This window comes from Tiliqua scincoides, chromosome 3, assembly GCF_035046505.1.
Source record: "Tiliqua scincoides isolate rTilSci1 chromosome 3, rTilSci1.hap2, whole genome shotgun sequence".
Classification (NCBI taxonomy): Eukaryota; Metazoa; Chordata; class Lepidosauria; order Squamata; family Scincidae; genus Tiliqua; species Tiliqua scincoides.
The window spans coordinates 144,933,621-144,949,062 of record NC_089823.1 but is presented as its reverse complement, the minus strand read 5'-3'; the positions used below and the strand labels follow the sequence as shown (position 1 = coordinate 144,949,062).

Genomic DNA, 15,442 nt, shown 5'->3' with positions numbered 1-15,442 from the left:
ATGTTTTACTTTGAATTGATTGAAAGCTATTAACCCGGATTGCCACAAATGTGAAGCCTCAAAGTCAAGTAACATCTCTCACCTTCAATTCTCAGATTTATTTGAGCGATTTATAATTAAATATATTTTGTGGCAGTTCTGCTATCAGCAGTATGCTGTTGTTTATCTTCCCATCAGAACACAATAAGATTTCCATTCTAACCAATTTATGTCTGGACACACAACTCAATCTCCAACTAATGAAAGCCACAACACAGAGGTTATACAGCAAGGATAGCTAGTAAGAAACAAAAAGGACATATCAAGGAGGACACTGCATTCGGAATTTGCTGATTAGCTAGGAGGATGAAATGTACCACCAACGTACAGCCAATGTAGGTTCGCTCTAAGCATTCTTAGCAGTGAAAGAGGATGTGTATGTTATTCTTCCTATTTTCACATTTTTTTTCAACCAACTTACAAAAATGAGTTTGCACCTCTTGCATCTAAGTGTCATATTTGCACAACATGACATCACAGACTGGAGGACTACTGAGATTAAACACCAAAGGATAGGAAGAAAGCAAGCTCATCTTGAAGTACAGAACACTGTTGGAGTTGATGCAACTCCATCTGCTGTCCAGAGGGGGCAGGATGCTGTCCAGAAGGGGTCAAGCTATGTTCCAGTGACTCTGAACTTTCTACCTGTTCTCTCTGTGATCTTTGTGGGGTGTGGCCCTAACCCTTTATCCTTCCCTTCTCCTCTGAGCACTTCCTCTTGTCCTCTGGCCACCAACCTGTTAAGATGGGCACACCAGGGCTCTGATGCCCAGGCCATCTAGAGCACAAGGCATGCAGGGCAAGGCAGCTCCAGGGCCTTGCTATCTCTAAGTGTTAGTTGAACCTCTGATCCTAATCAGATGCTGTAAATATATACTCAATGGAACTGTAAGAGTCGCCCAGAAAGTAATGCACCACATTTTTTTTCTTCAACAATTATTTATTGAACACAATGAAACTTACACACAAGAAAGAATGATGTTTCTTCTACACTCCCTATTTTTCCACGTAATCTCCGTCCAGTTCTATGGCCTTCCTCCAGCGAGACACAAGGACATGTATGCCCTGTTGGTACCACTCCTTGTTCTGGTCACGAAGCCATTTCTGCACTGTGCGAATCACCTCTTCGTCATCCTCAAAATGTCTTCCGCGAATGGCATCCTTTAATGGCCCAAACAAGTGGAAGTCTGAGGGAGCTAGGTCAGGGCTGTAGGGTGGATGGGGTAACACAGTCCAACCCTGTTTAGTGATGTGTTCCGAAGTCCTCAAACTTGTGTAAGGCCGAGCGTTATCATGTTGAATCAAACATTCACCTGGGTTGTTATGGCGCCGAAGTCGCTGGAAGCGCTTCTTGAGTTTGGTTAATGTCTTCACATAAGCTTCAGAATTAATGGTGCTGCCTCTTGGCATCACATCAATGAGTATGACGCCCTCACAGTCCCAAAACACAGTGATCATGACCTTACCGGCGGAAGCAGTTGCTTTGAATTTTTTCTTCTGTGGAGATTGAGGATGACGCCATTCCATCGACTGTTGTTTTGTTTCGGGCTCAAAATGCTGAACCCAGGTTTCATCACCTGTCACAATCCTGGACAAGAATGCTTCCCCCTCATCTTCAAAACGTTTCAGCAACTCAGAAGAAATGTTTTTTTCTGAGAGATTTGTGGTCCACCGTAAGACAGCGCGGAACCCATCGTGCACACACTTTTGAGTAATCAAGAGCACGGATGATTGCATCCATACTTCCTTTGCTGATTGACAGCTTCAGCACTAACTGCCTAGTCATTATGCGTTGGTCGTCGCGAATGAGCACATCAGCAAGCTGCGTCTTGTCAGGTGTGACAGCCGTGGATGGCCGCCCCGAACGCTGAAAATCTTGGAGCTCTGCCGAACCGCCTTCTAATGGCCTCACCCTCTGTGCCCAGCGACTAACCGTACTTCTGACGACTGCAGATTCTCCATAAACTGTACACAAATGTTCGTGAATGTTCCCAACAGTTTTTTTCTCCGCAGTGAGAAATTCAATGACAACACGCTGCTTGTAACGTACATCACTTACAGACGCCATTTCGAAACACTGCTGCAGCTACGCTATCCGTCTGAAGAAACCAAAAACTTGTGTGCACACTCCTGAAAATTCAAATAATGTATATCTAAAGTTTTGCATTCGTACCATTACTGTAGGCTGAAAAAAAATGTGGTGCATTACTTTCTGGGCGACCCTCATAACTTCTTTTTGCAACTTTAACAAGCCATTGCCTCTTTGTCTTCTTATTGAATAGCAGTCAGCCGGGTGAGGGAGGTTCCCTGGGGTGATACCCCAAGGGGGGGGGTCCGCTGCTTCCCCCCCAAACTAAACTAAACTTCCCCCCCTAAACTAAAAATAGTTTCCTCCAACAAACACAAGGCAAAGTGCAGACCTCAAACCACTCATTTAAGTCATACATAGAATATTGCAGGACGTGAATGGAGAAGATTGTGGCAACACCAACACCCCAGCATTTTCATTTGGAAAATTAACTCACAGCCATGCACATCTTTCTTTCCTCTGAGTTTCCATACCAAAAAGATCCCTCAATATCCCTAGAACCTTTTCTCTTGATCCCTCCATTGCACTTTCCCTGTGCCATCTCAGACACCCCCCTTTCTCCATTTCAAATTATTATTTCTTCATACAGTCTTTTTTCAATGGGTAGTGTTCCATTGACCAATGGGAAGGAGGACCTGCCAGCTGCATGCTTGGGGGACAATGCAGGGCTTTTGCTCTATGGCCTCTAGCAACCTGGTGAGGTGCTTGTACCCAGGCAGACATGAACTTAACATAAAATATGAAAACAGCAGACAATAAAGTCAGTATCTGCTAGGTTCAATCTAGAATCCTTTGACTCTGCACACATTAGTGCCTCTGAAAGTGGATAATTTCAAATTATAGGATGGATGGTCCAGTGATTGTCTCCTTTACGCTCCAGTGTGATTCAGCGTGATGAAGGCCTCCTGGTCTTAGTTTGTCTAGTTTGGCTGTAAGCACTCCTCAGTCAGTTCTGAATGTTACCCCAGGGAACAGCTAGTATCCTACCTAGCTTATCTGTGGTTGTCTTGCCTCTCTGTGCATGGATCTGACATTGGTCTGTCCATTTGCTGCCCTTACTGCCTTTCTTGCCTTGGTTCATATTTGTATTCCCCTGTACTCTCTTGCCTTGGTTCATACATGGTTCACCTGTGATCACATTTGTATTTGGATTGCCCCTATTGTACCACAACTGCATTGACTTCTATGGTCCTGCCTAGGTCTTTCTGTAGAAACTCTCTTGGTGCATCAACTTGTTACTTCTCCTGATCCTGCAGGAACTTATCTTTCAGCAGTTTTCAGTTATCATGGTCCAGTGCTAACAGACACCTCCTTTTTGTCTATATTCCTCTTGCAGTTATTAGTGCCAAGTATCCTGCTTTTTATTTGACCATCTTCTGCATTCATTTCTGCTTTACAGTCAAGCAAATAGTAGTCCTCCCTTGTGCTCAGTGACTTGCATCCTGATCATCCATTAAATACAGATGACTTGGGCATAACACAACCTGAGGGTGGCCTATTCCTATTAGAAAAATATACTGAATATAACCTAGAGCTGCCACTAAAATTTTTACCTACGGTAAAATCTGAAGAAAAATTGGAGATTCCTCCTCAGGTGAAACATCTGAGGAATTTTTAAGGAAACCAGATTTCACATATCCCTAAATAGAACATTACGGCTGGATGGTTATAATTTCTACATGAGGGAATTGATGTATGCTTCCGTCTGGGCACCACAGGTCTCCTTGAGGCATGACAATCACATCCATACATGCCAATGGGCATACTTTTCAATGACAACAGAAAATAGAGTCAGCTATGGATAGGAGCCGACATGCTTCATTAAGAGTAAATGCACATTACAAGCAGCAAAAATTCATGCCACTGTATCTCAAATTAGAATCAAACCTGAAGGGGCTTGTCCTCTTATAGATATAGGACAGGAGGATTTACATGATTAATTCCTCCTGAGCCACCAAGGAGTTCAAGATGATAATGCAGCCACACCATTACTCTGTAAACAGGCAGCAATACCCAGGACTTCTGCTGGTAAAACTGAATTAAAACATTTGTACCATTTTAAATTGCAGATTCAGAAATAGGGTTCCATGAATTTGAGAAATGGCATAGTTGTCTGTTTTTAACTCAACTGCACTTCACAGAGTCTGTATACGATAGTTATCACTGGATAATATTTATGCACTTTGTACCACCCATAACCCTGTTCCGAAGATTGTATTTTGTTATATAGAGATCTAGTTTGTTCCTGACTCATGAACCTGCTGATTGATAGTTTGTATTTGCATTTAGCAAATGGCACCCCTATCCATACTCTTTTAATTTTTTTAAAAATAAAATAAACCTGACAAAAAGTTAACATCTTCAGAATGATGCTCCATGCTGTTTGTTTTTAGCTACATTGTGCACACATTGGGACAGAGATTTTTACCTTTACAAAAGGACATGTCAACACCTCAACACAAAAAGCAGCAACAGTACCCCAAAATAAAAGTTGTTGTGCATAATGTGCAGTGCATTGTGTTTATGCGAATATAAATACTGATTTCCACTGTCGGTTTTTCATGGCGATTTTTTACAAAGCTATTATGGAAAAAAGAAAGTGTTCCATAAACATCACGGGGACTAGAGAAGATTCATAACAGCTTTTTAGAGGTAGCAATTTTATGCCCATCACCTCTTTTAATTTCCATGCATTACAGCTAACCAGACAAAAGCAATTTATAGTTACTGTTAACATATATGGCTGCCTCCCCGCACATGATTAGTGAGAAGAAAAGGAAAGAATGAAATGCGAACAGTCTGTAGTTAAACTTGGCATTCCCTACATAATGAATTAACACAAGATAATAGATACACAGCTCTCTTTAAATATTTTATCAACCTTAAAGAACACACACTTATTAAGATATACAAATGTATATAATAATAACGCTGCTTCTCCTAAGTGGCCAGAGATTTATAAATGTGCATGCAGGATATTTTCCTCATGCTTGTACTACATGCAGTTTCTTAGTGTAGAGACTCAATGGGGTCTTTGCAAATACAGCTTATGAAATGTGTGTGTGTGTGCGTGTGTGTGTGTAATGCACAATATAAAGATTATCCTTAAAACAGGATTTGGTGCACATCAATTGAGCATATGTATTATTTCAGTGTAAAATGGGATAACAGCAATGCAATCAGTTCAAGCAGTAAAGATTAAAACCTATCAGGCTAAGGCAACTAATCTTCTGTAATGTACACAACGCTGCAGGAGAACAGAGTATAACAGCCATACATCTAGGCTTGGTGCTTTCCTGTTGTCAATGGTAACAGACTGCAAGTCTACAGACTACCAATAGTTATATATCTGCATTTCTGAGATTTCCACGGAGTAATGCCCTCGCCCTGACAAAAACAGTAGAGGAGCAGGTCAGCATGAGAAAAAACAACATGACAAGCCTTGCTATGCCTGATGTACACTCGAGATTTTGTTTTGATCTTTGTCATGCTGCTTGTGTCAGTCAAGAAGGCTGAAAATGGAGCTGCGCAATTTACATTCTAGCAACAGGCAGGGTGTAGGAAGATGAGCTTCCCTCGGCTCTTCCTCTTGCCCAAAGAAACTGAAGGTAGTACAACAGAGGCACCAATGCCAACTTTGAGCACACTAGAACTGAGCTGAATGTGTACACATGTGGATTTCTCTGTCAAAATCTGCATATTTGACAAGGGAGCATTTCACAGAGTTGGTGAGTCCTACATGATTCAAAACTGTCTCTCTGATTTCCATCCACACCACATCCAACATTCAAGTTCCAATCAACTACGTTGCTAGCATGCTATGCAGGAAGTTCCCAAAAGTTTGGATTTTTCCTCCTTTAAAGGCTCCAGGTAGCTGTGCAGTTCCAAAAACTATATCACAGGATCAAGTTCAGGAAAACTCTCAAGTCTTGGGAACAAGGAAGCTGTGCAGATGCTGAGTAAGTCCAAAAGGACCAAGCCTGAACATGATCCCTGATGCAACAGCACACAAGTTCTAGCAATTTCCCATGATTTGACCATGTAAGCCCATCCCCACCTTAAGAAACAGCTCATGTGGCTAGCTACAGCTTTAGCCCTGCCCACATTCCCAAGAAGCACTTCAAAAACCTACCCAGCTGCTTAACTAGAGTCAAATATTGGACCAAAAAGGTGCATGTATACCAAGGAAAATAATTGTTGCCACATGACATACAATTCTCTGAGAAACTGTCACTAGCCTCAGAGGCAAAGAGCAAAGCAACTAAGTCATTGGCACATATCAGTGAAATAGATGGGAGAAAGAGAAACAATGAGTAAGTATGATTTATAGATTATATACTGTCATTCACTTACCTCATTCACATAGACCCAGTGACTGTCCTTTGAAGCCAGGTTAGTTTCCACCGCCTAAACAAAGAAAAGAAAAACAAATAAAAATAAAAGAAAGCTCCTGGGGGAAAAAAAATTCCCAGCTACTGTATCCCCCTCCTAATACAGAGGACAGTTTTCTCTCAACTGCATGAGTCATCCTCAGGTTCACATGTTTCATTGTGACTTATACGCCTGACTTGTCCATTTCACAGTGACACTGCTGCATTGCAGAATACTTATCCAATACAGGAAAAAGTCACAAGAACTTGGTTTAATTCCCCTTGGTCTATAAATCTGTGTTTCTTAGGATTTACTGCATTTAACCAATACATTCTTGTTGTTATTGGTACAGGCTACCTGTATAGGATAGTGACCAATGTATCACATCATCAGGTAAGGGGACATATAACACATATGTTATATGCTGCCTCAAGTAGTTGTGGGCCGGCCTTGAGCTCAGCTGTCATTTTGTGCTTTAAAATGCTATGAATTTTGTTTTATGGAAAGATAGTAGGAATATGCTTGAAACGGCTTCATCATTTATGGTGTACATCCATCCATCTGTATGAGTTTTCTCATAAAATCCCCCAGGTGCTAGTCTTCATTCTGAACTAACGATCTGCAACATTTCCACCAAAGAAGAAAAACTGCTTTTAAGTCAGACAGTGCATTAGAAAGTTAAGCCTTTCCCATTTTCATTTATTACATTTTTTAAAAAATCTCCAAACATTATTTCTGCAAATTTAGGAGAAAAAGAAACACGCTATAATAGACAACTTGTTTCCCTTTGGTTATATTACAAGCACATTTTAACAACACAGTTTTTTTTTTTTAAAAGATTCCCATTAATTGTAGTCAGCTCATGATTGTTCCTCCCTCAGGAACACCAGGAAGCACCAGGAAGAAAGAGATGCTACACATATTACTGTTGGATACAACAGTGTTCTCTTAACATAGTTGTTGGTGTCACCAGATGTCATAATTCCAAGGCATATTTTTAAATTCCTGCTTAAGCAATGTATGCCAAAGCATTTTGAAGCAGCAAGAAGGTTGGTGATACCTCATTTCTTAGGGAATTTCTGCACATTTGTTCAGGACCCACAGAAAACATTATTGTTGGTTGTTATTCAAACTGTGCTGTGGGCACTTCCTGTCTTTCACCAGCAATGGATATAGATGAGATTAGTAAGCAAATCACCATCACTAACACCTTCACCAGCTGCTTGTTTAAGAAATTTAAACTGTGCCCCTTATCCCTCACAGTGGCCATGGGGCATCTCTGCCTTGTGAAGTGGAAGGAAAAAAAGAATATCACTTTGGGCACAATCCTAACCCCTTATGACAGTGCTGGAAAGGGGCAAACATAGACTTTTGTTTGTAGACTTTTGATGTGAGCCACCTGGGAGACTCTATGGGATGAAAATTTACAAAAGAAATAAATATAATAGTAGGCATCCCAGGTTGGCAAAGAAACATTCTACATGAAGAACAGAGAGTAAGACCTGATCTGCAGTTCCCACAAAATTGCAAATGAACTTTAAATACATTCAGGACACAATCCTGAAAGGGAGATGGGCCTGCACAAGTGCCTTGCGCTGGCCCAGAGGTGTCGCAAATGAGCCGTAAGGCATGCTTGCACCACCAAGCAGGAAGGGAGGCCGGCCCAAGCCCTCCAGGCCAGCGCAAAAGGTAAACCCACACAGCCAAGTCAGGGCAGGCCATGGGTAAGCAGGGCGTGGGACCAGGATCCGGCACTAGTGCCAGATCCTAACCCTAGTCTGGGCAGCCCGGAGCAGTTCCAGACTGCTCGGATCTGTGTCACATGTTGAGTAGCCCCTTTATGCCTGCTGCAACGTTACTGAGGGCAAGGGAAATGAATCCCCCTTGCTTCAGGCTGTGCCGCAACGAGGACCCATCCTCGCCCTGGATACAGGGCAGGCCAGCCGACCTCCCTATTCCAGGGTGGGTTAGGATTGGGCTGTCAGACATATTCGGAAGTTTATATACAGGAGAAAAAAACAGACATTTTTGGTGCAATCCACATTCTGCTGGCAGCAACTGCCAAAAAGCAGCTGTAAAGTGCACTCCAGCATTGCACCGAGTACATGCTGCCTGAATGCTGGCAGGAAAGCTGGAGCTTTTGCACCTGTGTCAGTGGTCCCAGAAGGACCTGCTGAGGTAGGTTAGATGACAGGGGAGGCAGGGATGAGTGCAAGAGGGTGAGGAATGGGGCAGGAAGGCTACAGGAGGATGTGGATCCGGCAGCGGTGTGTGCTGGATCCTAACCTCCCCAACAGCAGCCTCCCTGCCACCCTCCTGTCCTTGGATATGCACCAGTGAAATTGCTTGCGCAGTTCTGAAGAGACCCACTTCAGTGTGGGAGGCTTTCAGAGGGAAAAGAAGATTTAAATTTCCTTTCTCTTCTGAAGCCTCTTGCCCTGCCTTCCCCGCTGGATACAGCACATGCCTTTTTGGGACAGTTGCACCAGCAGGGGGTGGGGGGAGGATAGGATTGGGCTGTTAGAAGGAAGTAAAAATAACTTCAATCCCCATAAAATTAAAAATTTAAAAAAAATTCAAAAAAATTAATGAAGCCAAAAAGGCATGAAATGAATGCAATAATATTTGCATTCTACAACTACTGTGGAAGAAATTTTGTGATTGCAAATATGCTTCTTCCTATAACCTAATTTACAGCATGTAAACTTTATTTGTTCATATATATAGACTACCCAATTTAAAGATGCTCAGTAATGCACAACAAAAATTCACATGGCAGAATCAGAAACTACAGTCCCTACAACGGTACATTAGATGATAGTGCTGAATGACCAGAATATCTCTCCTACCACAAACGTGAAGTTTGCTCTCCCGAAGAGCTGTTTTTGAAACTGTATTTTATCATTCAGCCTACTCTTGTCGTTCTCATCTGAGACAACCAAAACTGATGCTGAAAGGAGGAACAGACGCTTGTCAGTTAGGTAGATCTGCCGACTGGATAGACAGAGTTAAATCAGATCATGAAAGAAACATCAATGGTTCCCAAACATTTCCTCACATTATTTTTACATGTGGAACCTGCAACAAAATGTTGTAGTATATCTCTAACTTGTTAGAAGAGTGCTCTTGCTTAGATCTCCTGAAAGAGGCTGAAAGGAGAGTCCTGCAGCGCTACTCAGGCCTGGTTTGGGGGGGGGTGTCAAAAGGAAGGAAGGAAGGAAGGAAGGAAGGAAGGAAGGGGAAAATGACTTTTTCCCCTCTACTCTCTTTCCCCCTGCTGTGCTAAGCAGAGGGTCAGATCTGCAGCTGGCTGACTGCCCTGGCCCTATTTTATTGCTATCTAGTACTAAGGCATGGTTCTAGAAAGTGATCTCTAGAGAAATGCAGCTGAGCGGAGGAAGGCCTCAAAGCACAGAAACATTTTAAACATGCTTGCCTTTGCTCCTGAAACTCCCCTCCTCCTGCAAGGTGTAAACATCACTTACAGAGTAGCCATTACAGGCTGATCGGTGATCTGAACACATCAAGGTAGAAACCACTGATCCAGGCATCCACATGCACTGCAGATTATGTAAGTGTGGAGAGGGGAAAGGCAGACATGGGATGCTGCACCTATTTCTGCTTCCTTTCCTGTAGTAGCATTAAAGTGTCTTGCAGAAAAGGGTCTTGCAGGACACTTACAGGGTCAGTACACAGTTCTAGCCCATTTGAGAAGTGCATTTCTAAGTACAGGGTCCAAGGTATTACAAATGGGAAATACGTACATCTGCTTAGGACTTTGGACATCTGATCCCAGTCTGAGTAGGCAATACTAGAACAAATAGACCAAGCCTTTGTCTCACTGTATGGTGTTCACACGATAGCCTGGGACAGAACCGGGTAGACTTGCCCCTTTTGCAAAGTACCACAAAGCCCCATATAACCCCTTCACTTTCCCCCCACTACAGTGTATCATTTCATTCAGTATATTTGGATTCCTGCTTTGAATGCCATTTCCGCTCCATGCACACACACGTCTTGCATTTCATCTCTGGCTTTATTGAATAGTAAATAAAGCAAACTCCTGTTCATGGAAGTCTTCCCAGAGCTTCAATAAGATTTCATTTTAATAAAGCTCAAAGGCCACATATTATTTATATTCAAGTTAACTATTGAACAACTACATGCTACTGCGCCATTGACACAAGATAATTGCACAGTTGTCAAGAAGGAACATTTCTTTAAAGCCACAAAGGTAACATTAACTAAAGAACCTGACCTTGCAGGAGCCTTGTGCTTGGAATTTTAGCAACAGGACCTTGCGTGGTTTTTGAAGGCCTACTGGTGACTCAGAAAATGAGAAGGCCAATTGCTGCTTATCTGCATATATAGTTGCTCTGGTAAAGCAAAAGAGGTTGCAGGTACTGTAATGTGAGGCCTTGCACTGCTGCAACATTCTGCTACAGCCCCAGGCACTGCAAAACGGTTGGTTTTCCAGTCCCTGCAGCTCAGCAATGATGTCATTGTTGAGTGTCAAGGGATGCAGGCTGAGGCAGGCGACCCCAGGCAGCATCTGTAGGAGGAGATGGGGCTTAGGAAGGCTCGGGAATTTACGGAGTGTGAGAGAAGCAGGAGGGAAGGTGAGCAATGAGAAGCATGACAGGAATACAGATGGAGTCAAGCAAGGAAGAAGGGTCACACACACACACACACACACACACACACACAAAGACGAAGAGGGGGAAGAAGAGTTGGATGGCCCAAGGAGAGAGCTGAGGGAGCTGCGACAGATAAGAGAATATGAGGAAAAGGAACAGAAAGTTGGGAAGGAAAGGGATTGGTGGGCAGAAGCCAAGAGGAGAGGAAGCAGACCCAGAAGGAGACAGAAGGAATGAAGGGCCAGGATCATGGAGGAACTAAAGGGTAGGACTGGGTGAGAAGAAGCAATTCCTTACAGGCAACAGACTTCTTGCCCCTTTGTAACCCCAAATCCAGACGCATTAGCTGGGCTCCGAAGATCCCCAAACCCACCAGCTGCATGCCTAGCTAAAGAAACTCTTTTTCTTACAGTGAGTATGCCAAGAGAATTGTGGAAGCCAAAGACAGGAAAAGGGCTGTGGAAAAGTACCCTGGGACCCACAAGAGACTGCAAATCTAACCCATTAATAAACTCACCCTGTGTTGCTGCCATAAGTTCTTTCTTTATTCCACCTGGCCATGCCCTGAAGCCCCTCCCTATCCTACCCCACCTCCTATGATGTTGATCTTGGGAAGAGGCCAGTGGGAGCTTAAGGCATATTCTCTCTCTCTCTCTCTCTCGGGACATATTGGGTAATATGCCCTCTCAGGGCATATATGCACTCACTGTGCAAGCAGGGCACTAAGCTGGCTGTTGGGCCTTGTTGTTGTCTTGTGTGACACACCCAGAAGTCTCAAGAAACTGTATGTTGCAGGAGACTAGAAATGGTAGCTAAGCTGTCTTTCAGGAAAGCTTGCAGTCATTACCTGCTACTCCATTGGAGAATTCTTAACAGGCTTCCAAGAAACTCTAGTTCCCTGGAATGCTGTATGAAAGCCACTGACATTGCCCTAAGAGGCCTCCATTTTGGATTCCTTTCATACAAAGTAGTAGGTTCCTCAGAAAAGCATTAGGAGCTTGGCTCTTTAACCAAAACACCAAAACATTTAATAGATATCATGAGGTTTGATATGAATGAGGAGCAAAAATGAAAGCTTTCCAGAAACGGCTGATGTGAAAAGCCACCTGTCAATTCTAATGATAAGTCACCATTCTGCATGTACAATAAAATAGCTGTCAATACCTGCTATACTAATGCACTGCACCATTTCATCTTGATCAATAAAGAGCAATTTTGGGGCCCACTTGTAATGACTGAAACAGCAAGGGAGTTTGCATTTTCACAGTTTAAGCAACCGCATTACTATTGCTAGAGACAGATTTGTTCTGAGATGCCAACAAAGCAATAACCTCTAATGTATATGTTTACCTCATGTGAAAATGCTCATGCTTATTTTCATGATACAGTATTTCTCAAAGCAAAGCTAGTAAAGGAATGTGCGGATCTGTATTCATAAGCAGGTGAACAATATTCTGTTCATCCGCAGTGAAACTGTGTGGCCATCATCCCTGAGCCTGACTTATCCCATAGCAGAGCAAGTCTTAGCACCACCCCAAACTCACACTGCCTACTCTGCACTATGGTGATCTGGCGTTCTACAGGTCTGTGGGATAAGGGTATGGCATCACCTCTCCCACTGAAATCAATGGCACATGAATGTGCTCAACTTTGGAAGGATTGTATCCTTTGGATCATTGTGGTAGCAACACACTGTCGTATATTTCACCACTCCTTTCCGGACAGCATTTATTACTCTTCCAATATTGGACAATGAATCTCTGACAGACATCGGGAAGGCAAATGCTGCAGATCGTTATGAAATTGTGCACCTCCACATTCATGAGTCTTTCCATTGTGCTGTTGCAACTGAATCAATATCTCTCTTTCTTTTGCCAGTTAATGGAGAGCTTCACAGTGGAAATTACCAGATAGAAACTACTAATGAAACATGACTATGGCCTCACAGATGAAACTAAAGGGCACTGTGGTGTCTTTTTAGTTCTCCCAGTTCTTCCAGACCAGTGGGTCCATGAGCAGTTCCCACATGGGTGCCAATTTGTGGGAAAGACTCACATGATTGGGACTCACTCCCATCTTTGGATCATTTAAAGCTTCTCCCAGCTGCATGGAAGCTGCCCAGGAATAAGTGGTTCCCACATAGCAGGGATGACATCGAAAGGCACATCTTGGAGAATTGCTAATGTACACAAACACCTAAACCTATTCCATATTCTCAGTCCACTGAGATCCAGGCCATGCTTTTACAGATGCAAATATACAACATTAATTCAATGCAGAACTTCGTAGAAGTAAATTCTGCAGGAACACAGCTCCATATAGTCAAAATATTTATCAGTAATGCAACAGAGTATCTGCTTCAGTTGGTGTCCCTAAAAAGGCACACAGTAGCCAACTTGTAAATATTTATGATTGCTATTTCATTATGTGTATCTCTGCTTAGTTAATATTTCACCTCTTCCTCAAAGAAGCTCAGAGCATCGTGCAGTGGGCGATCCATGATCAGACACCTGAAGGCCTGTAGCTGTTTTGCTGAACCAGGCGTACAAAAATGTTCACCAAGAATTAGGCATTCGTGAGACATTTATTTGTCTAAACATGGCTATTCAGGCCCACTCAAAGGAAAACCAGATGCAGACCTGTGTCAGAATTGGTTTCAATACATTTCCTATACAGAAAGTAGGTGGGCAGTTAAAAGCAGTGGAAGCAATGAGAAGCTGGTCATTTACCCTACCTGCTTCACCCCAACCATCTGATTCTCACTGGGCCTTCAGGACAACGTCATCTCTGTGGGGTGGAAAACAACTGAGAAGCAGTTTCACAGGATATGTACAGATGGGGAAAGGGTTCACAGCATCCTCTCCTCTCTCCCAGCAGTTTATATTGCCCCTCCCATTACTTTATATGTGCATTTTCCAGGTACCCCACCACAAATCATGCAGGACAAGGTGACTTGGAGTAAAAATGGGCCACATTTTTTGAATTATAACAATTTATTAACAACTGCAGTGGCTCCTATCTACTCAAACCCATCCCCCCCTTTAGTGTAGGCACCAACCCTGGAGAAGATAGCAAACCTGTCCAGATCCCCTTGGGCAAAACCACCCTGGTTCCAACTTGCTTCTTAGTGACCGCAGCTTTTCAATGCCAACCTCTGGAATTGGGGTCACAGAAACCAAATTTTTATGCTTATTCCAAGCCTGACAGTTTTTGAGGTAGACAGGCAGGTGGGCTGGGTCATAAGCTTAGCCACCATCAGAATGGAAAGGCTAGAGGATGAGCATGAGCCATGCTATTTTGGCCCCACCCCTCAACTGCTTCAGGCACCAATCAGGTGCCAGCCTCATCCCTTGCCTTGTGTGGAAATGGACAGGAAAGGATGCCCCACCCATAGACATTGGTAGGAGGCAACATTTTAACATCTAGTGAGTTAAAGTGACATCTAGTTTGCTCCTTACCCCAAATTCACTTTGATGTGTTAATTCATAAGCAAAGCCCTGTGAATTCCAAAAGATGAAAAAGAAACTATCAACATCTATTAGTTGCAGCAAGAAACAAGATGGAATTCAACTTTGCAACTATTCTGAAAGTATGAAATACAACTGAATGAGACAAAAGGAAGCTCCTTGTCTGAATTAAGAAACAGATGACAATACTGCTTGTATTGTGCAATATTGTAATTAAGTATTATTGGGAGGAAAATTGAATAATAAGTTAATTTTATATGAATGGTTGATTAAATCTTGTGCAAAAAAATACATCCGACTATAAAAGTATTGCAATTGAAACATACTTGAATCTGGGATCTACTCTACTCCTTTCCCATTAGGTTGGGTCAATTTTCTTTACATAACTGAAGACTTAACCTTGGGTATACTCCTGAAATTCGTTGTGATGGCTTCTCTGAGCAAGATGGAAATAAAGATCTACAAGCAGGAATGAATGGTGAAAACGAATCCATTATGAATCAGAACTCCACAGGCATCACACCCATGAGAGAACTGAATTGCCTGCCTCAGATGACTGTGTCTGCCACCCAGTCTCTGCCCCATCCTCTTCTCACTCAGTCTCCCTCTAGAGTGAATGAGAAGAGGTTGAAGGGGGCTTTCCACCACCTCCAGAGCTACTGTGGCAGAGCTGGAGGAGGAAATAGGGATGGCTGCTGCAATCCTGTTCCCAAACAGTCTCCAGTAATCAGCAGAGGATCACTGCCTCCCTCTGTGCCCAGCAGAAAGCATCTTGAAAACTCCGAAGATCCTCTCCGCCAACCAATTTTGAAGAAGGAAGGATGAGGTGGTGGTGGTGG

General features: G+C 43.0%; 1 protein-coding gene across 1 annotated transcript in view; it reads right to left on the bottom strand.

Moving 5' to 3' along the window:
* GRID1 (glutamate ionotropic receptor delta type subunit 1) overlaps positions 1 to 15,442 on the bottom strand; it is an 829,564-nt gene that overhangs the window by 185,557 nt on the left and 628,565 nt on the right. The window contains exon 5 of the mRNA XM_066620630.1: positions 6,482 to 6,535. Within this exon, the coding sequence (XP_066476727.1) occupies positions 6,482 to 6,535 (54 nt within the window). The remainder of the gene's footprint in view (positions 1 to 6,481; positions 6,536 to 15,442) is intronic.